Here is a 25080-nt window from a genome sequence, read left to right as displayed (position 1 = left end):
ATACCGCCTTTCTTGGTCTTTATTCAAGACTTTATTCAAGGCGGTTTACATAGGCAGGCTTTTATTAAATCCCTTATTAAATAGGGATTTTTACAATTTCAAAGAAGGTTCTTTCTTTCAAGTACGACTACATTCAAGGTGTTTCATTCCGATCTGGCTTCACATTCTGGCCTCCATCCTCCCATGCTCAGAGCAGATGGAATTGCTCGGCTTCAGCTTGTCAGCTGCTCCAAGGTCGCACGGTGCCAGTGGCCTCGAACTGGCGACCTTGTGGATGTTATCTTCAGGCAGACGGAGGCTCTACCCTCTAGACAGCAGGACCTACTTTTTAGAATGAGAATCTGCCAGGACCTACTGGAAGTGATGTCATGACTAAAGTGATACCATGAAGCAGGAACATTTCTAACACTCCTAGGCTGCAATCCTACTCACACTTACACAGGAGTAAGTCCCAATTATTGTCATTGTTAAAAGATTATACATAATAGGTTCTTAAAAGTACAGATCTGTAACATTTCCCCAAATGCAGTCACATTCCAGGGTAGCAGCAACTTTAATATATGAAAAATAAAATATTGAAATGAATGGGGACCCACCTGAAATTGGCTCATGACCCATCTAGCAGATTCCAACCCAGTTTGAGAAACACTGGCCTACAATGTATATTCTTTTAACAATGACAGTCAATGGGGCTTACTCCCGAGCATGGGTAGGATTGCAGCCTAGGTTTGTTAAAAATTTTCCTGCTTGATGATGTCACTTCTAAGTCAATGATATTACTTCCAGTGTGCCCCAACAGATTATCATTCTAAAAAGTGAATGATATCCTGGCTAAGAAGTTTGACAACCACTGCTCTAGTTCCACCCTTCTTCCACAGAGCTCAGGTTGATGTCCCTGGTTCTCTGTCTCCAACTTTATCCTAACAACAACTTTGTGAAGTAGCTTAACCTGAGTTTTTAAATTGTATTTCAAAAATTTATATCCTGCCTTGCCCGTGCAAAAGGAAATGCCCAAGACCCAGGGTGACCAGACCTGACCAGTCCTCTTTTTCTAGGACATGTCCTCTTTTTTAGCTTCATGTCCCAAAAAAGAACTTAAAATATCCTCCTTTTCCCTGAGCAGACAGTGCATAGCCTTCTTGTAATTAGTTATATGTAATATAGTTTTAAATGTAATAAGCAAAATAGTGTTTAAATTAGCCACATGAAATATATGAATATTTTCAGCTTTTAGTTTGTCCTGTCCTACATTTTTCTTCGGTGTCCTATATTTTGGGCACCCAAACTGAACTGAAATAGTTCAGTTTCATGCAATCCAGTTTTGCTCCCACTTTTAACATTGAAGGCTGTCTAGACCAGCGTTTCTCAACTAGTGGTACGGGTACCACCAGTGGTACTTGAGATGGTGTCTGGTGGTACCTTGCAGGACCCCTGGACACCTGCCTCTCAGCAGCGAGACCAGGAATGTGACACAACAAACAGCAGTAGCAGTAGGAGGCTCCAAAGCATGCATTTCCAGTGGAACTGCACAGTGGAATTGACTCCTGTGCAAGTGCAAAGAGATGATCAAAATGCAACAGAAGTAACCTGAACATTATTAATTCCAAACCTTAAAGATCTGGTGTTAGCCATGCAATACATATGGACAATCAACAAAGGGTAATAAGCCATAAGAGAAGTTTATTGAAAGATCTCATACAAGACACATTGTTTTGGTTTGACTCATGGTCCAGTATACATTTTTCACAACACTTCATACTTTCACAGAAGTTTCCAGAGGAGCTACTTTCCAAAGGAGAACACAGAGATAGGTATAGCACTAGTCCCTCTCTTCAGGAAGTTTTTCAAGAGGTTGAAAATTATCAGTCACTAGCATTTTACCAAAGACATACTTTATCTCTCTTTAAATTTAACAAGATGACAGCACTACAAAGTACTGGGATTGTGCACATTTAAACAGTTTCAATGCAAAAGACACAGTAAAATGGAAGATTCTTATTACAAAAAGAATTAAAATTACTCCAGAAAAGCAAACTGAATTGTCTCACCATCTTTACATCCAGGCAAATAAAAAAAGTTTAACAAGTACAAATCCAAGCTCTCATTGTATTTAAAAAAGCAAGTTAGGCATTTCTATCAATTCGCACATCAATCTCCCTGCCACGGAGTTGAATGCCATTCATCATGCGACAGGCTCTCTCAGCGATTTCAGGGGACTCAAATCGAACCACACCACATCCTTTAGATTTCCCATTCTCCATCTTGATGTCTGCATATAGAACATGACCTGCAGGAGAATAAACAAATTCAAGAACTATAGTCATTACATGAGACAGGTTTGGGAAAGGAGGAGTCAGGAACATTGGGTCTCACAATTCTTTGTGAGACAGCCACGTAGAATATTGGAACCCAAACCCCAGCCTGGGGGCCAAATGCAGCCCACAGGAGGATTTGCTGCCATCCACAGCATGTGGTGGGGAAGCTTTACTGTTTTGGCCCACAGCAACCTGCAGATGGGTCAAGAATGCAGAGACTTGTGCTGAGAGATGCTTCTGCTTGAGGGTTCCCCAAAGATCACCCCAAAAGACCAAGACAATGCATGTTTGTGTGTGTGGGGGGGGGGGGGGGTGAGGCAAAGTGTAACTTCTGCCTGATTCTCAACTCCCCCAAAACTATAACACACCATTTGGAAACCTGAGATAAGAAGTTCCAGATACATTCAATACTGTCATGAATAAGTGCATGTTCGGCCTAGGTTGCCAGTAGAAGCCTGAACCAAACTAAGTCAGTGTAACTGAGAAGTTGCTAGCAGTTCCTAGCTGCAAGAATGTGAGTAAACAAACAAAAAGATTGTTGTCTCTCCTTTGCTGGCCAGAAAGGACAGACAAGAATTACAGCCCATTGGAATGTTAGCACCTCTGCAGACAGAAAGGCGCCTTATCAAGCTGATGAAGTGCAGCTGTGGATCTCCAGTTGGGAGGGGTAAGAACTAAGAGGGCTAGCAACCAGGCCCACTTCAAGAAGGTTCTGTCCTCAAAAGTTTCTGATTGGACAGTCTAATAAGTATGAAGTCACCTCAGTACTATTAGCATAAGAAGTATAATAATGAGTGCCCGAAGGGGTGTGTGCGGTTCTTCTTGGACAGTTTTTGGGTGCAACATCCTGCACACTTTGGAGCTCCATTGTCCACCATGGGCATCTGGCCTCACAGGTAGCCTGGAGCTAAAAGATCTACAACAGTAACTGACCCAGGTGAGAGATAGGGATTAACAGAGATAGCCAGCTAGCTTTATTATTTTACTGCTGATATGTTTCCTAGATGTTTATGCCTCTAGCATTTGCTGCCTTACTGTAACCTTATGTACTTAATAAACTAAAATATCTTTTACTAAGCTGATTCATTGGCTGTTGGGGACAAGGGTCCAGAATCCTGCCTAGCCATTCAGCAAGCTACCAAGTGCTCACTGAGGTCTAGTAACTTGAGGACTGAAGCTTTAATTGGAGAAAGAGCTCAGTGCCTTCAAGGGATAGAGTTAAGCCTAGAGCGTCTCAGTGTCCCTGGACTGAGGCACTGGCACATACAGGGTAGTGGCAGCACTATTGAGCAGAGGGGCCTTGAGGGCTTTAAGGTTCGAGAACCAAGAACCCTGAGCACCCAAACCCCCCTTACGTTTGCAACACTAGGCCAGATACCATCACCACATCCTGTAGCAAGGAGTTCCACAGACTAACTACATGCAGCCATTCAGCAAGCTAACAAGTGCTCATTGAGGTCTAGTAACTTGAGGACTGAAGCTTTAACTGGAGAAAGAGCTCAGTGCCTACAAGGGATAGAATTAAGCCTAGAGGGTCTCAGTGTCCCGGGACTGAGGTACTGGCACATACAGGGTGGTGGCAGTACTACTGGACTGGGGGGCCTTGAGGGCTTTAGGGTTCAGGAACCAAGAACTCCGAGCACCCCAAACCCCCCTAAGTTTACGACAAATACCCTGATCAATCAGTCTCATCTATCCAATGCATACTAAAAGCATGTTTTCTCTTCACAAATTAATTTCTCAGATTTCTCCCAACTTTACTTATTACTCAATTGTTCCCCAGCTCTTTATCCTGCCAACACATTAATTTTCTCCCCAATCCCTCTAAATCATTTCCTTGTCAAATTTTTACCCTGAAAATTCTGATTCTCTACATTAGGGGTGCTCAACACGTCGATCCCGATCTACCGGTCGATCGCAAGGCAAAATGAGTCGATCGCAGAGCCCTTAGTCTACTCTAGTCTATAGACAAAGGGCTCCTCTATCGACTCATTTTGCCTTTAGCTGCTAAAGGGTTGGGCTTGACTTTGCAGGACAGCCCTCACTAATTGATTGCGGAGCTCTAGCTAGACCTCTCCCAACTGGGCCACGTGGGAGCGGGGAGGTTGCTTCGGGGGCAGCAGGCAGGCTGCTGATTTCTGCCCTTCGCATCACCAGCTCAGGCTCTTGCGATGGCTCAGCTTTAGGCACGCTTCTTCACCGATGACACGAGGTACGTGTGGGAAGGAGCCTGGCAGTGCTAGCCACTTACATGGGAGTAAGCCCTGTTGGCTCTAATGGGGCTTTCTTCTGAGTAGATATGCCTAGGATGGGGCTCTGAGGCTGCAAGCTTGTCCACACTTTCCTGGGAGGAAGCCCCACTGGCTCTAATGGGGCTTACTTCTGAGTAGACATGCATAGGATGGGGCTCTGGCTTCGTGGAACTAAAACTGAGCCACATATTCAATTCAGTTCCAATGGAACTGCGAGGTTGTTTTGTACCATCACTTCACACTTCCCTGGAGGTGAATCCTTTGAACACAGATTTACTTCTGAGTAAACATGCAGAAAACTGTACTGTTAATCGCTTCCCCCCCCATAACTTTTTCTTTGTATCCCCCTGTGCATCTGTTTGCTGAATGCAGACACTTTATGCATCTGATAAAATGGGCTTTGGAGCCCAATCCCATGCATGTCTACTCAGAAGTACATCTCATTATAATCAATGGGACTTGCTCCCAGGAAAGTATGGATAGGATTGCAGCCCTACAACACAGTCCTATGCTTGTTCTACCCTGAATTAAATTCCATTATAGGCAATGGTGCTTACTCCCAGGTAAATGTGCATAGGATCAATCCTATGCCTGTCTACTCAGAAGTAAGTCCCATTATAGTCAATGGTTCTTACACCCAGGTAACTGTAGTGGAGCTAAACAAGGGTTGGGCTTGACTTTGCAGGGAAGGCTTGGAGCAGAACTTCGGTTGTGCCTTGGAGAACCTGAGGAGCGTCTCCAGAAGGGCTCGGGAGCAGCCCGGGACTGTCTGGAGGAGTTGCTTGGGGCCACTCAGAAGTGCCGCTGATGCAGGGTGGTAGCAGCCTCCGGCTGGGGAAATTCAGCAGCAATTGAGAGATGCAGGTGCCCAAGGCTGCGGTCCTCTCCTCACTTACCCAGGAGTAAGCCCCATTGACTAGGATGGGACTTACTTCTGAGGAGACAGGCTTAGGCTTGGGCACACAAGCTGCAATCCTCTCCACACTTACCCGGGAGTAAGCCCCATTGACTAGCATGGAGCTTGCTTCTGAGGGGACATGCAAAAGATTGGGCTCTAAAGCAGGGGTGCTCAAACTTTCAACTTTAGGGATGCTGGACCTTTAACAAGTGTATAGAAGAATTTCAGCAGGTGCAACTTGTCATCCCACAGATGACAAGCTGCACCTGCTGAAATTCTCTCCTACACAATTTTAAAGGTCCAGGATCCCTAAAGTTGAAAGTTTGAGCACCCCTGCTCTAAAGCTCCTATCCACACTTACCGGAGAGTAGTCCCCATTGACTAGCATGGGACTTACTTCTGAGTAGACACCATAGGGTTGGGCTCTGAGGTTGCAATTCTGTCCACATTTACACAGGAGTAAGCCCCACTGACTATAATGGGATTTTAAAAAAACTCTGGTAGATCTCCGGGCCTTGCTGGGTTTCAAAGTAGCTCTCCAGCCAAAAAAGTGTGAGCACCCCTGCTCTACATATTCCTTCTTTTAAAAATTAATTCTCCTTTTCAAAATCCATTCCCCCCTCCATCACCAATGTATTAATTTATTATTTAAATTTATTAATTTTCCAGCCCTCAGCACTGTGTCAAATATGTGGCCCTTGTGCTAAAAAGTTTGAAGACCCCAAAGGTAGAACATAAATTAGAAATAATTTGTAGCAGCCACTATCATGTATGCGGGTGGTCCCATTTTGCATACAGATTGGCACTTAATATTCCCAGTTCACTAGTAATGTGTAGATTTACTACCAAGTGTTGGTTTAAAAAAAAAATTTTTATTTTTTTTTTACACATTTGTAAGCCCTTGAAGGTAGTAGGCTGGTCTTATTTTTTAGCCAAGAGATGGAACTAGCTTCTCTTCTGGAGCAGTAAAAACCGTATGGCAGGCACTGCAAAACAGGGGAGATGGCCTATATAGCAGTTCTGAATGGTGAACCCACCCTTCAGAACAAACCATGTAAAAAGGCTACCTAGTTTTTTCTTGCACAAAAGGTGATGGGCCCCTCACTCAAAGCACTATTTGGGAGAATTCTAGTTCACCCCTCAAGTTACTCACCACACTCATTGAACTTGTCTTTCAGCATTTTCCATGTGAAGTCAAAAGGAAGCTGGGGAAAGAAGTCACCAAGATTGCCATTAACAGGCTACTTCAATGGTTAGGAAGCATATTTCACAAAAAGCATCATCTCAAAGAACTTTCAGCACTATGCATATACAATCCTCTCCTCCAACACCCATCATACTTGACCGCATTTCCCATTTCATTTTTGCCCCATGACTCAGCCCAACCAAGCCTGCACATTTCTGAACCCATATGTATCACACACATGAAAAGTATACAGGTGTGCCCCCATATCAATGGGGGTTCCACTCTGGAACCCCTTGTAGTTACACAGAACATGGATACCAGGGAATGCCCCCCACCCTCCGGAGGCAAGGGAAGTCTGCTTACTTCTCCGCTAGAGGTCCTCCAAGTCCAGCAGAGGTCGCACACCTCTGTCCAAGGCCTCTGGCGGGCTCTGTTTTTTTCACCTATATGGCTAAGTCTGAGCCTGGCAGAGGTCGCAGACAGAGCTGTGCAACCTCTGCTGGGCTCAGAGGAGCCTCTGGGGATGAGCATGCAGACCCAATCCATGGATAAGGGGGCCTCCTTCTACATGCTATATACAGTGCTTGCATATGCCGCAAATGAATCAACATATATTCCATGAAGTTGCAATGTTTGAACTAGCCTTTTACTGTTACTGCCTTTTAAAAAGCAACTTTTATTAATAATTACTTGACTTGCTCTTGACTTGCCCTTCTCTAATTCTGTAAGTGTAGGCTGACCCTGTACCCTGGTGATCCAATATAGAAGCCAAAGAGAAGAGCTTAGTGTACCTGAATGAGTTACTGTATCTCCAAAAAGCTAGATTTCACAGCTTCACAATAACCGTCTTTGTTTTTGAAATTAGCCTAGGCATTAGATTGTGAGCCCCAAATGGGAGAGAGAACCGTTTTATTTTACTAGTCAACCACTTTGTAAACCTTTTTATTGAAAAGCGATATATAAAATAATGTCTGTTGGTGATTAAAGTATCTTTTTGTCCACAGGCAGGCAATGCATTAAAAATAGTTGTCTATTTTACTAGTCAAATACCCAAACCTAACTGGTGGGGGTGCAGTGAGGACAGAAGAATGCCCATTTCAAACCCCAACTTCCCACATCAAACATGCAGCTTCACAGTAACCTGCCCAAACTCACATTTCTCACAAAAATTTGACAAGCTTTCCGGGCCACACCAGCAACAGCAGGAGCAGGTCCTCCAGTTCCAAGGGCACCAGTGAAACTTCCAGCAGCGAAGTTCCCACGGTCTATATCCATTGTTCTCTCAAAGGTGCTACCCATGGCAAGTCCCATCCTGTCTAGTCCTGCCCCCATGCCCTGCCCCATGGCTGGCCCCATCCTCTCCATACTGGTTGCTGCAGCGCCCATACGATCCAGCCCCATTCTGTCCATGTTAGTAGCTGCTATACGATCCAGCCCCATCCTGTCAATGGGTGCAGCACCAATACGATCCAGACCTGCGGGCATCCTATCCATCACTGGACCCATGCCTGTGGGTACCATGCGATCCATGCCTAGGCCCATTCTATCCATAGTGGTGCCCATTCGGTCTACACCAGTGCCCATCCTATCCATAGTGGTACCAACACGATCAATAGCTGAGCCCATCCGGTCAATGCCAAATCCAAGCCCAGTGCCCATCCTCTCCATGCCTGTACCCATCCGATCTATCCCAGAGCCCATTCGGTCAATGCTGGATGCTATGTGGTCTATACCAAGGGGAGTCATTCGGTCGATGCCCGATCCCATTCTATCCACACCAGATCCCATGCGATCTAGTACCAGCCCCATCCTATCCATCTCTGATCCCACTCTTTCTATGCCATGCCCCATTCCGGAGGGGAGCCTATCAATTCCAGTGGCCATGCGATCAAGTCCAGGAGCCATCCTATCAATTGCAGGAATGCTGGCTCCACCACCACCACCTGAAATAGAGAATAGGATGCAGCAATCAGTACGGACAATGCCTCAGTTCTCTCAGTGCTAAAGAAAAAAAAATCAGTCTTTGCCCCACCATTTTCAAAATTCATCAGCAACTCTTCCAATACTATATACAGATTCTTAGGCATGCTCCTAACATACAAGTTCTAGACAGTTCACATTTTTGAGGCCATTTTCAAATGTAATTAGGGTTCATTGTGATTACTTGTGACAAACTAACACCACATAGTCCTGGTGTTCCATAAAAAAAATCTGCAGATATAAAATACATACAGAATTCCCCTATTTAGGTTCCAATTTCTGCCAATAAATCAAATGTAAATCATCTCCTCTGCTTATCTGAGGGTCACTCAGGGATCAGGGCTGTTCAGGCAGCCAGGAGAAGCCTAGAGGAGAGCAAGAGGAAATGCAGAGATAATTGCAGGGCAATCAATCTCCATGGTGACAGGCTCCAGGGTAAGCTGCTGCCAAAGTTAACCTAAGTTCACTCCTAAGAAAAAAGTCAGCCAGGGTTCAACACTTCCATTTAAATCAAGCAGGCCTCATTTTCTTTGACAGTATCACTCCTGACCCTTCTGTAACCTCGTTCCATTTTGCAAATGTTTAGCAGAGGTATGGTTTTTAAAACACCTGTATGTAATCCTCATTTCCATCTGAAAAGTCTGAGGCAAAGTTCAGTGCACTATTACTTAAGAATAACACCCATGGAAAGCAATGGGTCTACTTCTGAGTAAATCAAGTGGTGACTATGTGTAGCTGCACTTGCTCACGATCATTCCTTGTTGCTCGTCTCCCTGCTGTGAATTGAATTGCACACTCCCAGTTATGTGTTATAAGTTGTATGTTATATGTGGAGCCTCTGGCTTAACACACCAGGCATCTTAAAGAAGACTTTGATTAATGGTTCCATTAGTGTGTTCACAGTGCATTTTCTCCTATAGTGTTTACAAAAAAGTTGTGAAGACCAGAATTTTAAAAGTTAATGAATAAAAATGCATCATGATCTTTTACTATATTTTTAATGAGACTGTATAGTTCTTGGGTAACAATTATTGGTAGGTGATTTTTCAGGATCTGGTCTCAGGTAAAATCAGACAAAATTACAGTTAGACACCCCTCTAATTCCCCCAACTTATCTGAGAGTCATTAAAATTCCATGATTTTGGCCTCAAAACCTGCCCTCTACTTAGCTGTGAGATCGGCTTATGCTCTGCTGCCTGTGGTGATTGGGTTGAAACAGATTGTGGTACTTGTGTGGGTCCCACATAACTCTCTGCCATTGCTTTGCTACCCCTTTCATTGCCAAGTTGCCTCATCCAATTCTGTGAAGCCTTTCCTAGACACCAAAAATGGCATACTTTCTGCTATCAGTTAACCCAGCTCGCCTTATTTTCCCAGTACTCTCATAACCTGGGCTCCCTTCCCAAAGTGGGGAGAAAGGAAGAAGATGGAAGTCACCAACAGTCTTTTTATAATCTGATCACAGTCTGAAGTAGTGATAGTGCTGGTATACAGCTAGAAGTGTTGGTAGTCCAGTACATCATAGACTAATTAATAGGTTGCACAAGTGCCAACAGAAAATTTCATTAAAGGACAGGAGAATAAGAGCACAATCCTAATCCACTTTCCAGCACCAACTTAAGGGCAATGCAGCTCTGAGGTAAGGGAACAAACATTCCCTTACCTTGAGGAGGCTTCCATGAGTGCCACCCAACTGCAAGATGCAGCACATGTCCCACTGGCACAGCTATGCAGGTGCTGGAAAGTTGGTTAGGATTTCAGCCTAAGTGACTTAGAAAGAACAAGAAAGAGTAGGTCTACCCTACAGATTTATGATAGTTCTATGCTAGTTTAACCATTACTAGCCCCACCCTCAAGTCCTAGGAATTAATGTTTTGTGGAAATACTAGAAATCTCTCAGACCTCACCTCCACATACCAAGCTTCCCAGGCACCCTTAACAAGAAAGAATTACACCCGTATGTCTCTAGTATAGATATTCCTCCAGAAAAAAAAGAGGGGAGAGCATACGATAGGAAGGTAAAGCGTTGGGCAAGGCACACGAATTCAGCTTAGGATGTCCAAGTCTAAGAAGTTCCAAGCAGTAACATGACAATCCCAAGTTGTCACAGTAGCCTTCTAGGGAGGGAGAGGGGGAGAAGTGCTGAACATACCTGATGCTGCACAGAGGCAGTACTTTGTACAATAAGAATTAAAAACAGCAAGGCTGGCATACCTATTCCCCTTTCTAGGGCATCTCCAAAACTACGAGGCATTCCCATTTCATTTCGTGGGAAGTCTCTTTCAAATCCACCTCCAATTGCACGGTCCATTTCTGGAAAGAAGGAAAGATTTTCAGTCCTCTGCCAGAACAGAAATATACATAAATCCAATAAGCAAGGAGGGCCTTGCTTCCAAAGCCTCTCCTGTCAACAGAACATAATTACCCTGCTGGATCATACCAAAAGTCTGTCTAGTCATTCCAATCCAGAGTGGCCAGATGTCTCTAGAACTGCCTCTGTTGTTTTTTAAGCTATCATGGCTCACAGCTGCCAAAAATTCTTCCCCATAAGACTACAACAGCAGCCCTGGTGATCAGACCAAAGGCCCATTTAGCCCAGCATCCTGCTTACAATGGGTAAGCCATATGCTTCAATGAGAAGTCCACAAGCAGGGCAGGAAGGTCCCCCACGCTTGTATATCTATGGCATCTGGTATTCATAAATACACTATCTCTGCATAGATAGTGTATTTGTAAAAATGCATCAAATGTTGGAAAAAATCACTGTCAGAGGATGCAACTTTGGGCTAAATGGATCAATGGCCAATTCAGTATGAGGTAGTTTCATCTGCTCACAAAGGAGAAAGATAAAGAAGCCATCTAGTCCAGCATTCTGTTTCCTGCATTGGCCAACCAGATACCTTTGGGAAGCTCACTGCATTTCCAACAGTAGTCAGGCAGATGCTTTCTGAAGTCCACAAGCTGGGCATGAAGGCCACAACTATTATCTGCTCTTCGCTCTCCAGGAAGTGATATTGATAGACAAGCAAACGTAAAGAAAGGATAAATACTAGATGATTCAGTGATTCTGAAACTTTGGGATAGACTTTACTCACAGCCAATTCCATTTCCCTTCCTAGGATCTTTTAGCATCAAATCACTTTTGGAGCCCAGGTACCCAGTCCTCACCACTCATCCTGCCAAGTCCCATTCCAGAAGGGAAACGGCCCAAGCTCTCCATGCCACTGAAGGGACCTTCCATTCCTGAAACATTAAAAAGAGTTCATACTTTCTTCAGTATCTAATGAAGAATTAGAAAAACAAGCCATTTAGCCTATTTGAGAAGATCACACAGAAGAGGAATTAGGAGTTCACATATTTGGAAAGTAGTAAAAAAGCTATTTCTTTATCCAACAACCTCAATCAATTGAGCTCTGCAGATTGTGCCCAATGTTGCCTGAACATCTTGGTGGACCACAGAGTAGGCATGTCACGAGAGCCAAGCGTCATGACTTGCCACTGAATCCTATCTCACATACCAGGTGGGTGTGCTCAATCATTTAAACAGCTGAGCACTGAGCTGTCATCCCTGGCTAGCCAATGCATAAAGGATTCAAGGAAAGAACCGCAAAGCAAAAGATGCAACTTCAGAATTCCTAGCTCAGTGTTTCTCAACCTGGGGGTTGCAAGGCATTCTTCCAGGGCAGGCATTCTCAATCTTTGTTTGGGATGCTACCCCCTTAAGGAGAGAAGTGATCCTACCAGAGACCTATAGGCAGGTGCAGTCAAAAATGGTAATTGTGAAATACATCGATATAACAAAATCTCTTTAAGCCACAAAACACAATATCCTGCTGAATTCACAAAATAACCTGAAATTGACCATTTAAACTGCCTGCTAATAGTCTGCAAAGCATTTTGAGTGCTTACAGGCAATTTCCAAGCAACTAATTAACACTTTGTTCTCCATTTATATACCTCCACAGCATCTCTATAGTCTACTGAGCATGCTTATAAACTCCCAAGCCTCAGGAGCCTTTTGAAATCTTAGGCTGCAGTGAACAGAACAGAACCAGAATAGAAGTTGCTTTATACAGCTTCTGTTTTAATCCTAGAAGGTATTTAAAGTGCAAATTTTTTGGTCTGCAGTTTTTTCAAAAGCAATTCAACACTATGTTCAGTTCTGTTCCGTAAGTGGATATGCCGGAGTTCAAATTTGCTACGTGGTTTCTCCTGACAAGGAAGGAACTCTCCTCTACCCCTGTACTTAAGTAAAGGTGTTTAGGGTTGGGGGGAAGGCTATTGAGAAAAGCTGTTGTGCCAGAAATGAAATTCTTTGAGCTATGGATCTGATGTGGAGTTTTGCATTTGTTTTGGAATGTTTTTAAAATTCCAAATGCTTTTCTGCAGTTTCAAACCTGGTTAGCAATTAAATGCAATGTTCAATCCAGCTGCTTTAAGTTACACTTAATTGGCATGCAATGTTGTGAAACTGGTCACTGTAGACTAGTTAGCCAGCTGCCTTGAACCTTAAGCTCAAATAAAGTGATCTATTTTACCTACACATCTGTCTTGTCTTTATTCTGTGGGCGGGTAGATATTTTATGCTTGTTATATTGTCAGCAGACATAACCACAGGCATATCTCCTATATTATAGTGATTAGAATTGCTAAAAGTGCTTTAAAATTGATTAAAATGTAATTTTTGAATAAAAACACATAACATCGCTTTCAGCAATTTTTATTTTTGGGCAACACTAAAATCCCTCCAAAATAAAACTGTTTTTGACTGCCTCTACCCATATGACAGATTATACTGGAAAATGTTTTAAAATTGATTAAAGTTTTTATTTGGAATAAAAACACGCACCACCGCTTTCAGTCTTTTTTTCAGGATAACACTGCTATCCACAAAGAAAACCATTTTAGACTGCCTCCACCTATAGGTGCTGTTAGTACTGCACTTCTGGGTTTCACCACCACTGCCACATGCATATAAGCAAAAAAAAACACCTTTATTATTCACACGCATGCATTGGTGCCAGCCAAACTCAGAAGAGCCATACAGTTGGGTTGCCATCCTCTTTAAGGGGAGAGTGCCCCAATTCAGGTTGGGAAACACCACCCTAGTTCCTAATTTGAAGTTAGCACCATGAAAAGCTTTTACTCGCTTTCATCTGGTCCAATCAATCTCCAGCCTGAACTGTTGAAAAAACAGTACATAAATATTTTATTTTTATTTAAAATATTGCAATATACACTTGTGACTATACAACAGAGGAAACTGCCTTGTGAGAGCTGCACAAGGCAATGGATTCAAAATAAAATTCAAGGCAACTCTTCACCCAAACTCGCCATTTCACGAGTTTTGGCTGCTATTCCAGTCCTCACCTCCCATTTTGTTCATTCCAAAGCCCAATCCTTCTATGCCCATTCCTAAGGAGGAAAACAGGGCATGTATTAGTGGAAATCAAAAACAGCCCAAATCAATCTCAGTATGTTGCAGATAAGAAAGCATTAATGCAATGGGAGAAAGGACACCACTCCAAGTGACAAATCTGAGATAGGACAAAGAAAAACAGAACAAATGTTCTCAAACAATATGTGACGTTTTCAGTACCAGAAGCATTCAAATATTCAACATGGTTTTTCAAATATTCAACATGAGTGTTGGGAGAGTTAGCACAGACAAAAGAAAATACTTCTTTACTCAGCATGTGGTTGGTTTGTGGAACTCCTTGCCACAGGATGTGGTGACAGCATGTGGCCTAGATGCCTTTAAAAGGGGATTGGACAAGTTTCTGGAGGAAAAATCCATTACAGGTTACAAACCATGATGTGTATGTGCAACCTCCTGATTTTAGGAATGGGCTATGCCAGATGCAAGGGAGGGCACTAGTATGCAAGTCTCTTGGTATCTGGTGTGCTCCCTGGGGCATTTGGTGAGCCGCTGTGAGATATAGGAAGCTGGACTAGATGGGCCTATGGCCTGATCCAGTGGGGTTGTTCTTATGTTCTTATGGTTTAAGGACAGTGGTTCTCAAACTGGTGGGTAGTGACCCACCAGTTTGTGTAACATTTCCTCCTTCCCTTTAAAGGGCAGGGAACAGCAGGGAAGCGATCCCCAGGATAGTGTCCCTAAGGGAGAAGAAGGGGGAGTGCTTGCACTTACATTTGTGTACTTAGGGCTGCTGGAGGCTGCAGGAGCTGCGGGGAGCCCAGCGCAGCCCTCCACAGGGCAACCCGAGGCTTGGAATCTTGAAACGGAGCAATCTCAATGCACCTCCTGTAAACAGGAAGTGCTGTGCGTTTGCTCAGTTTCAAGATTCCAAGCCTTGGGTTGCCCTGTGGAGGGCTGCGCTGGGCTCCCCGCAGCTACTGCAGCCTCCAGCAGCCCTAAGTACACAAATGTAAGTGCAAGCACTCCCCCTTCTTCTCCCTTAGGGACACTATCCTGGGGATCGCTTCCCTGTCCTTGCCCCCCCCCCCCGCAAAGACTTACTGAGGGAGTAAAGCTCCCTCAAAGTTTGAGAACCACTGGTTTAGGACATGCCTACATGAAGCATTCTGTCCCATCCCCCCAATAACACTGGTGTATGCTGTTAGAATACAGAGCACCTCTGCTTTCACATCAAATAAGAAGTCAAGCCATTGTGATTGTAGTGTGTTAAGAAAGTGGAGAATCCAGACAGATTACAATTGCTTGCTTACTATTTGGGACTGTCAGTCACTGCAATTTTTAATTAATGACAAGGGTATTCCTGATAAAGGCATAAACTCAGAATTTTATTTAGGCATTCAAAGTACATTAACATCTGTTTCGCACCAACCAATTTGTCAACCTGTTGGTTCTGGCAAAAACCTTAGGCAACACCAGTTCTTACAAGTGGCAAAGAGTTTTGCACCTGGTTACCTTAATGATTGCCCACTTCCATATAGACCTGCCCAGGTTGTAAAATCTGCTTCAAAAGCCCTGCTTGCTGTGCCTTTATCTCAGGCTGAGAGACAGGACTTTCTCTAACAGTGGTACCTCAGTTCTGGAATACCTGGCTCCATTGTTAGAGTCTCAGAGACAAAAATAATTTCAGTCAATATTAATGTAGAATACTGCTGCTGTTTAACATAGATTTTAAGGATTACTTGGTTATTTTATCAATTCTAATCTGTACTTTTATACACTGCATTTCTTAATCAATCTAAACCCTCAGTGATGTATGTGCAGGCTATATTAAAATAAGTATTTAAAATCATAAGAACAAGCCTTCCCTACAGGAGGTGGGCGCAGAAGTCATGAGACATGAAAGAATGACAAAGCAGGAGAGAAAAAAGTAGTTAACCTGGAGCTTGCAAAGAAAAGAACCAAACAGCAGCTCTACACTCACCTCCAGGTCCCAGATTGCCCATCCCCAGGCCCTTGTTCAAGTGGTTTGCATCTATAGGTATCCCACCTGGTCCCAGGCCCATGCCGATGCCCCCAAGTCCATCTGAAGGGGGACATTTAGAAACTTATAGTTAGCAGCTGTAGAAACCTTCAGCAATTCTAGCCACTGAGTGGCTTAAATACTGCCCAACACTGGGCAAAACCTGACTAGCCACTCATACCACTTAAACCCCTCTTTACCATTCTGTTACAGCAGTTTAAGGAAATAATTGGTTTATATTAATTTTACTACTAAGGACTACTACTAACAGATTTACTGTTACTACTAACAGATTTGGAACAAGCTACCCGATACTGGCCAGGGCTTAGTCTGCCCTACACAAGATAATTCTTTTTAAAAATTTTAAAAACAGCAACTGGCAGAGCAGAGTATCAGGAAAAGGACTGCCTAACAAGGACTTTAAAGGAATAACACCAAAGACTATACAATTTGATTTCTGATCAACACCAGGAAACTGACATTAAAATCCATTTCTGCCCAGCCCACAGGTGTACACATTTGAGCCCTGTTGTGTCTATGCAACATTGGACAGAAATGACTTAACCATAGATTATAGAATCAAATTTTAGAACTGAAAGGTATCTTTGAGGATTATCGTTCAAGACCCCCCTCCCCCAATTTTATAAGAGTCAGTGTTGCATCAATGTCTTTGGTACTTGAATTGGCTAAGCTGGCTGGGAGACAAAGACTGAACTTAGACCAATATGGGACAAGGAGCAAGATGCAGCACAATTTATTGCTCTACATTGACTGGGGTGGGCAAACATTTTGGCAGGAGTGCCACATCATCTCTGACACTATGCAGGGGGCCAGGAAAAAGAATTAATTTACATTTCAAATTTGAATAAATTTATATAAATGAATACCTTAGAGACAGAACTTATATGAATGAATTTTACTAAGCTTATTTTACAATACATACGAGAACTATGTTACAGGCATGTAGAACCACATGAGAACTATGCCACACATCTCTTGCACAGTGAAAACATACAGATCAAGTGTTTCTTCAAGCCAGAAACACATGGAGACATAAGCTGTTCAGACATAATGGAAGGGGGTTAAAATAATGCCCAGGGAAAAGCAGAAAACACATGGAGACTATAAAAGGCCTTGCTCTAACTCAGCCTGCAGCTCACATCTGGTGATCACAACTTGCAGTTGTGGGCCAGTGCAGGCTTCATCAAGCTAGAGGTTCATGGAAAATTGGGGGCTTCCTACAGGTCAGACTAGGGGTTCCCGAGGGCCGCAAATGGTCCAAAGCGGGGTTTGCCCACCCCTGCTCTACAAGATGAGCTGCAACATACAGGCTCTTTCTCCTAAAACAAAACAGCCATTTCAGTCTGTCTATGCTGTTATGGGTGAACTTACGAGGAAGCTGCTGGGGCCGCTCTGAAGGGAAGAAGTCTCCTTTTGGCAAGGCTCGTTCATCCTGAAATATTAGTAGGCATTCTAAGAATGATGCAGGCAGCTATGAAACTGTTTCAAGCAGCTGCTGGCCCTTCAGCCAACAGTCCATAAAAATGGATTATACAAGAACAATGTACAGTACAATTATCACAACAGAAAAAGAGTGGCATTTGGGGGGAGAGCAAAACAATCTAGAGAGAATATGCCTTGCATTATTCTTTTCTCCTTCTCCTTGAGCAGGAGATATTTCTACAGTCACTGAGAGGGAGGGCAACAAGTCCAAACGCAAAGGCACGAACATGCAGAGACAGTGTTTTTCACCTTGCCAACTTTTCTTTTTCTCCTCACACAGCTATGACTTACCATCTTCACATGCATTGGTCTATCGAATAGTAACTGTCCATTGAACATGGCTGGCACTTGGGTCAAGGATCACCCATAAATAATTTGCCCAATGCAGGTCAGAATAAAAACAAGTGCAAGCATCCAACACCACTTAACCTATTTGCTCAGTCTGACTCAACCCTCCAGCCAATTCAGCTCTTGGCTTGGCTCTTGGCTTATAGGAATTCCCATATTGCATCCTTTTATCTTAGAAAATGTTGTGATCAAAACCATCTCTCAATTTCCTGGTATTTTTTTCAGCTCTCTCTCATCTCTGAACTATCACATAGTTTTGCTGGTGTTTGAAATTATGCTGCCAAGGAGAAGGGAAAAACACAGCTGCTACCTCCTTTTAGAACTGTGAAGGACATAGAACAGCTTCAACATTAAAACCAATTCTCAGGCAGCAGATGAGGTGGGAGACCTCCATTGTAGCACTTCAGAAGATAGATGGGACTGTATGAGATGAAAGCTACTCCCACCCTATAAGTCCACATGTAGAAAACTGGCATGCCAATGAGAATAGTTTCACATTCTTCCTGACAAACTAGGTTTCTAACTGCACTCAAGTACAGTTCAGGTTTACCACCTCAACTGCTTCTTGTGTGAACAGTATCTCCAAGTCAGTTTGGTTCAATGAGGACACCGGAAGAGCAGGTTTCAAGTCGATTCCCTGTGTGACAAGAACAAGTCATTCTTGGCTCAAGTCAGTGAGTAATATAGGAATTGTAGCAATTGATCTCATAGGCCTCCATCTCAGCCTTTGAATAAACCACTAACAAAGAGTAACTGCACCTCCCTGACAAGCAGTTTGCAACATCCATCAGTGAAGCTGCCTCAACACACACACACACACACTGCATGCCAAGACAAACTGACATTTGTGGGCACTACATTTTTCATACACGTGCAATGCTTGCACTATAAGAGCAAAGTGGGAAATGTTTTTTTGCTAGCTTTTCATTTGACTCATTCCAGAAAGTTCTCATTCTCACACAAAAAATGCAGGCCATGAGAAAAAGTACTTAGGTGTCTCACACTACTTTTCATTAGCACATCTAATTGCAAGATGGTGACAAATATTTGGAGGACAGAAAGGGTAGGTGACAGCTAGGTTGTAAATCTCAAGAACAATTCTAGAGCTCCCTGGAGACAGGAATAAATACCGAAAGGTTTTCATCAAAGACTGGATGGCCACAAATCATCCAGCTTAACTGCTTGAACTGAGAAAGGGACAGGACTCATGGCCTCCAAAGTCCCTTCCAACTCTAGTGTTCTGTGAACTTCAATAAACATTGCAATCAGTGCTTCCCAAACATACCCCTGTCACAATGCACCAGCAAGGAAGGAAGAAGTGGTGATTACACAATGATGTATTCACCACTTCCAGTTTGGGAGACCAGATGAGGCCCTACAAGCAGCAGAGCAGGCAAGAGGGGTTTTTTCAAGCATGTGAAAACTGTGCGCAGCAGCTCTGTCTGCCAAGCTGAACCCCCATCAATATTTGTAGGGTTGTATTGCAGTCTCGCTGCCAGGCAGTCGGTGTCCCGCAACGCATACTTTGGGAAACTTTGGTATACATGGAAGAATCCAGTTGGTGGCATGCCAGCTATCACACCACTACTGTCAGAATCAAGTACCAGTTACTACTGCTGAACATTTTCAGAGATAAGGATACAGATGGCCTGAACAGCTTCAATCGCTTGTTCAAAAGTAACGGTGCCAATCCCCCGACTTTTGCCATCTTTGTCTTCGAGGATATCTGCACGAACAACCACGCCGGCCATGCTGAATACCTCCTTCAACTTCTTCCAGCCAACTTTGTAATCCAGCTAAAGAGAACACAGATTGCTTAAGCAACAGAAGGTATAATCCATTCTCCAATATTTAAGAGGAAAACCCAAGATAGTATTTAGGACTAAGGATTAATGCCATTATGGCATTGGTATTACATGCTGAAATCCAAAGCTACATTGGGTAAATTTGGACACGATGAATTACTTTCATGACTGGTACAACCACCTGTACTGTCCCTAATTCACATCTGTAAAGACTTTTGAATGTTGAAACCATTGGGAGCAGGCTGAACCACTGTATAGTTGATACAAAAGTGAGGTGCGCTGAATCAACCACAAGATCTGTTCACTAAATGCAGAGACTAAGAACTGGCTGTTATGTGATGTTCAGACAAGATTGTACTGGACTCTGGTAAGCATAATGGTTGGCAACCTTCAGTGTCAAAAGACTATGGTATAAGCCTACAGCATCCGGTATTCCCAGGCGGTCTCCCATCCAAGTACTAACAGGCCTGACCCTGCTTAGCTTCCTAAATCAGACGAGATCGGGCATGTGCAGGGTAACAGTTGCTGCTATATAGTTGCTACATAATCCCCTGGGGGCTGGGGATAAGAATAGGCCCTCGGTTTGGCTGTACTTGTCCTAAGAGGCGACTAAACAGCCACCGGGTAGGTGGGACTCGTTAGCCTGGGAAGGCAGCTCATCTGAGAGAAGGAAAACTCTGGTCCCAAACCTCCACTGCCTTGTGGATACATCCAGTTATGGAAAAGGCTTCAGGAGTCAACCTTGAGGCAAAATCCGGAGCCGAAGTCCCTGAGGCAGTTCACGGCTGAACACAATCACGTTCTGGCAACTCCTGCGACGCCGCTGGAACCAACTGTATTGGCCTCTGCCTTTCCATTGGACCATTTCAGCGATGTAGAAAGGGGGGATTTGCTGCATGGGTAATAGTCTATCCTCCATATCTACTTTACCCAGGCTTTGCGCACTGGAGAGGACACTCTGTTCCAGAATCACCATTCAGAGCGCGATACCATAGTCTTCCGAGACTGAAGGATGCCAACAACTGGTAAACATAATCCTCTGCTAATTTTATGCCTGTGCAGACCTCAAACACTAGCAAATTGTTCCAGTGAGTGTTTCCCTGTTTATTTACAATTTTTATCCTGTCTTTCTCCCCAAAGGGACTTGTTTATATTCCAATGGAGTCAAACTGCTCAACTTTGGGAAAAAGCAGTTCATTCCTGCCCTTTGAACCACATACCAATCTGCAAACAATCATCTTAACCCTTCTGATCTACCTTCTTGAATTAGTCTGTGTTCTCAGGTTAGTTTCTCATTAAGTTTTTCCTATAAGACAACAACCAAGACCACTGGAAAAGATAATCACACTGGTAATTAGAGAAAGCTGGATTGCATCTCTTGTTAAACAGGTCAAGGGGGGACTTAATTCCCAACATTCCTGTCTAGGAATCACCTGCAAATCATAACTATTTCTGTTTATGGCAACTAGAGACATTTAAGCTCCAATACAATACAGCATTGTATTTACTGAATGCACCTTTATGCAAGGGCAAAAGGCAACATATAATCTATAAAAAGTCATGGCTATATTAAATACATTCACCTTCTTGTTAAGTAAGTTTCAGTGGGATTTCTTGGTCTGGTGGGGGGGGAGATCTGTTATCTTACTCCACATCAATGCCTTTATTCTTTCAGCCAAATTATTATGATCATACTTTGAGCTGGGAAAATTCCAGAGGAAACTTACGTTGGCCACAAAAACAGTGCTTCCCAGTCTGCCAGCTTGCAGGGCATGGATGATCTCATTGGGGATGTTGGGGTTATTGAGTATGCTAGGAGGGATGTTGACCATCCCAGGGCCACCAGGACCAGGTCCAATCCCCATTCCTCCACCAGATGCTGCCATAGCCTTTTGCACAGCTCTTCTGACATGCTCTCCGTCAGGATCCTACAACAGAATAAAAAGTTAAGCAAGCCCTAAGCAGTTCAACACCCAACAAGTTTTGGAGATGCAGGTAGAGCCCAGTCAGACTAGGCAAGCATTCTTCACAAGCCCTCATTTATTTAGCAAGAGTCCTGGGACACATGCCACTGCTCCACTGGTATGAAGAAAATAGCTGTGGCCACAAAATTAGGTTGAATGCCTATAATCTGGTGCCCTAGCAGGGTCAGGAAACATCCTCAACAGCTTTTAGAGTTTAAGAACCCCTGTAAGTGCTTGCAGGGAAGGGGCAAGGGCAGCTATGAGATCACCACGACTGCGCTTCTGCTGGGACAAAGGATTTTATTTTTACTTATCCCTGGCAGTGCTGGCCCTCAGAAGGACGCAGGGAGGCCATGAAACCCTCTGCCGAGCTCCCTAAGCCTCAAAACAACTAAAAAAGCAACTGCAACCCTCTTCTGGTTTGCAATCATAAGAACATAAGAACAGCCCCACTGGATCAGGCCATAGGCCCATCTAGTCCAGCTTCCTGTATCTCACAGCGGCCCACCAAATGCCCCGGGGAGCACACCAGATAACAAGAGACCTCATCCTGGTGCCCTCCCCTACATCCGGCATTCTTACTTAACGCATTCCTAAAATCAGGTGGTTGCGCATACACATCATGGCTTGTACCCCATAATGGATTTTTCCTCCAGAAACTTGTCCAATCCCCTTTTAAAGGCATCTAGGGTAGACGCCAGCACCACATCCTGTGGCAAGGAGTTCCACAGACCGACCACGCGCTGAGTAAAGAAATATTTTCTTTTGTCTGTCCTAACCCGCCCAACACTCAATTTTAGTGGATGTCCCCTGGTTCTGGTATTATGTGAGAGTGTAAAGAGCATCTCCCTATCCACTCTGTCCATTCCCTGCATAATTTTGTATGTCTCAATCATGTCCCCCCTCAAGCGTCTCTTTTCTAGGCTGAAGAGGCCCAAACGCCGTAGCCTTTCCTCATAAGGAAGGTGCCCCAGTCCCGTAATCATCTTAGTCGCTCTCTTTTGCACCTTTTCCATTTCCACTATGTCTCTTTTGAGATGCGGCGACCAGAACTGGACACAATACTCTGGGTGTGGCCTTACCATCGATTTGTACAACGGCATTATAATACTAGCCGTAAAACAGCATCTATCAATTCCACCATTATGAATTATTTTCAACTTTTATGACCTGAGGATGTGGATAGGATCCTCTGCAGCTTGAGACCAGCTTTGTGCCTGATTGATCCTTGGTTAATATAATCTGCCAGGGCTGGTCTGGCAATTGGGTAGTGCCAATTATAAATTCTTCTTTCCAGGAGGGAGTGATGCCTAACATCCTGAAGACCATAATTGTGTACTCTCTACTAAAAAAAACTCTTGATTCCACCAGTCTCTTATCTTCCTTTCAGCATCACCTATATGCTGATGAAACCCAGCTCTCTCTCTCTCTCTCCTTGCCATACCATTCCAGGGAAGTTGTGGAAATCCTGGGGTGCTGCCTGGAGGTGTTTGGGATCTGGATGAGATGAGATCTGTTTAGTCTTTTGTTTGTGTTTTGTCATCTCTATATGACCTTATTTTGTTTATTGTTGTATATATTGTGGTGTTTTTGGTTTTTGTTTATGTTTAAAGTCTGAAACTATAAGGCACCTCGGGCATCTGCTATATATTTTGTATACATCTTAATTTTTGAGCTTAAACTTAATTTTTCTTATCAGTCCCCCATGGTACAGGTCAGGGTGAAGAACACAGTCCTCCAGTACCAACTTCTGTGATCTGAAGGACTGAAGCCACTGCAAAGCAGTGCCCACTAGCTCCATTCCAGCCAAATGACTCAGGACACAACCATAGATGGTGTCAAAAGCCACTACAACATCCAGCAGAACCAACAGGGATGCACTCCTCCTGTTAAGTGCCCAGCACAAATATTTGAGACACCGTTTCCCTTTAATTTGCACAACTGCACAGCTCAAAGACAAGTAACACCAGGCTACATGCAGGCAGTTTGGCATTCCAGAAAGTCTGGTGATGTAGGATATCATTGCCATGTGTACAGAATCACTGCTGAGCTGCAACCAAAGGGGTCAATGCAGCAGCATGGACCTCTTAGGGGAAATATTGTCTCCAGAATTAGCAAAGCTGTTTCCATCCCAAAACCAGAGTGTTTCTCCTCCCACCAGAAGTTACAGCTGTGGTCTATTTTTTCCACCTATGTGGTCAACCTGTGTTTGTCGTCTCTCTTCGGATCAGGCTGGGAGACACATAACTGAGGCCTGCCACACAGCACAACAGTAAACCCTTGCTCTGCAATACCATAAAGGAGAAAGTTCTAGCTCAGCCTTCTCAAAGACATGCTACTTATTTATGTACAGGAAATTCTTTTGGCATAGTGAAGTATATGATCATGTGACAGACACACACAGACCCTTCCCCCCAGGTTGTGCTATAGGTACAAGCTGACTATCATAGCAGGAATCAGCCTACAGCACCAGATTTAAAAAAAACAAAACATAACCCAGGCAAACAGCTGTTGCACTACACTGTCATGTGGAAGTGAACCAAAGCAAGGACATGCACAGGAATATGGGGAAGCTGTAGATGAGTCTTACCTCCTTCACTTTCAGAGGCCTCCCACTAAGACTGTGCTTATTGAGGACCTCCACAGCCTTTTTCATACTCTCTTCCATCTTGAATTCAACAACACTGCAAGAGAAAACCAGGCTAGTTATCAAACATGCCCAGCTTTAAATTCCCATTCCCTGCCCACTTCCAATTATGGAAGGCCAGGTACTTACGCGCATCCCTGCAGGGGTGGAAATTTCACATCAAGCAGCAAGGAACAGAGAGTGGAGAGGAAGAAGAGACACAAGTTAGTAAAGAGATAAATGAGTTGAAGTTAAATAATCTTAAAATATTTAAAGGAACACTTAGTGCCTTAACCATTCAGCCAAGAATTTACTTTTTTTTTTTAACACCGTCAACTGTTTACTTCAATTCCAGAAGCTATTCCTACAGTCAGAATTAACTCAGAAGTAGTAACATGCAGAACAGATTCCAACATCTTAGACAACATCATTCTCCTAGCTCCTACTTGCCTCTAGGACATCAAACCCCTAGCCACTATTCCAAATCAACCTTTAGTGACAATCCCAAAACATTCGTCCACTCTACTAGAAAGCAATGACGCCTACAGATCCCTTTCCATTTTACATTTAGACACAGACTGCCATGAAGTTCTGACATTTATGCCACCTCGCGTCCACACCGAGCTTACAAAGTCAGCAAACGGGAACCACAAGAAACATTTAAGCTAAGTTTGACATTCATATACCAGTGATAATAGACAAAAGAATCCATGCGCAATTCATACAGCCAATACCAAAGCAGCACAGCAGAGAATGCTGCTGGGCCTATCAAGCTCCCTTTCATCCTCCTCCACTGCTGCTTC

The 25080-nt window shown here is 43.7% G+C and overlaps 1 protein-coding gene across 1 annotated transcript; it reads right to left on the bottom strand.

The window, feature by feature from the left end:
* Positions 1-1660: 1660 nt before the first annotated feature.
* Positions 1661-24835, bottom strand: LOC136659429 (heterogeneous nuclear ribonucleoprotein M-like). Its single transcript, XM_066636602.1, has 13 exons — positions 24428-24835; positions 24242-24335; positions 21415-21615; positions 19525-19678; positions 17826-17875; positions 17424-17484; positions 15993-16094; positions 14002-14046; positions 11800-11874; positions 10846-10944; positions 7807-8594; positions 6619-6670; positions 1661-2287 (listed from the first exon to the last, which is right to left on the bottom strand). The coding sequence occupies exons 2-13, from the start codon at positions 24317-24319 to the stop codon at positions 2124-2126; spliced, it is 1869 nt and encodes a 622-aa protein (XP_066492699.1). The 5' UTR covers positions 24320-24335; positions 24428-24835; the 3' UTR covers positions 1661-2123.
* Between the last annotated feature and the right edge of the window lie 245 nt (positions 24836-25080).

The sequence above is a fragment of the Tiliqua scincoides genome, chromosome 8 (assembly GCF_035046505.1).
Source record: "Tiliqua scincoides isolate rTilSci1 chromosome 8, rTilSci1.hap2, whole genome shotgun sequence".
NCBI classification, from domain to species: Eukaryota; Metazoa; Chordata; class Lepidosauria; order Squamata; family Scincidae; genus Tiliqua; species Tiliqua scincoides.
This window is presented reverse-complemented; position numbering and strand designations above follow the sequence as displayed.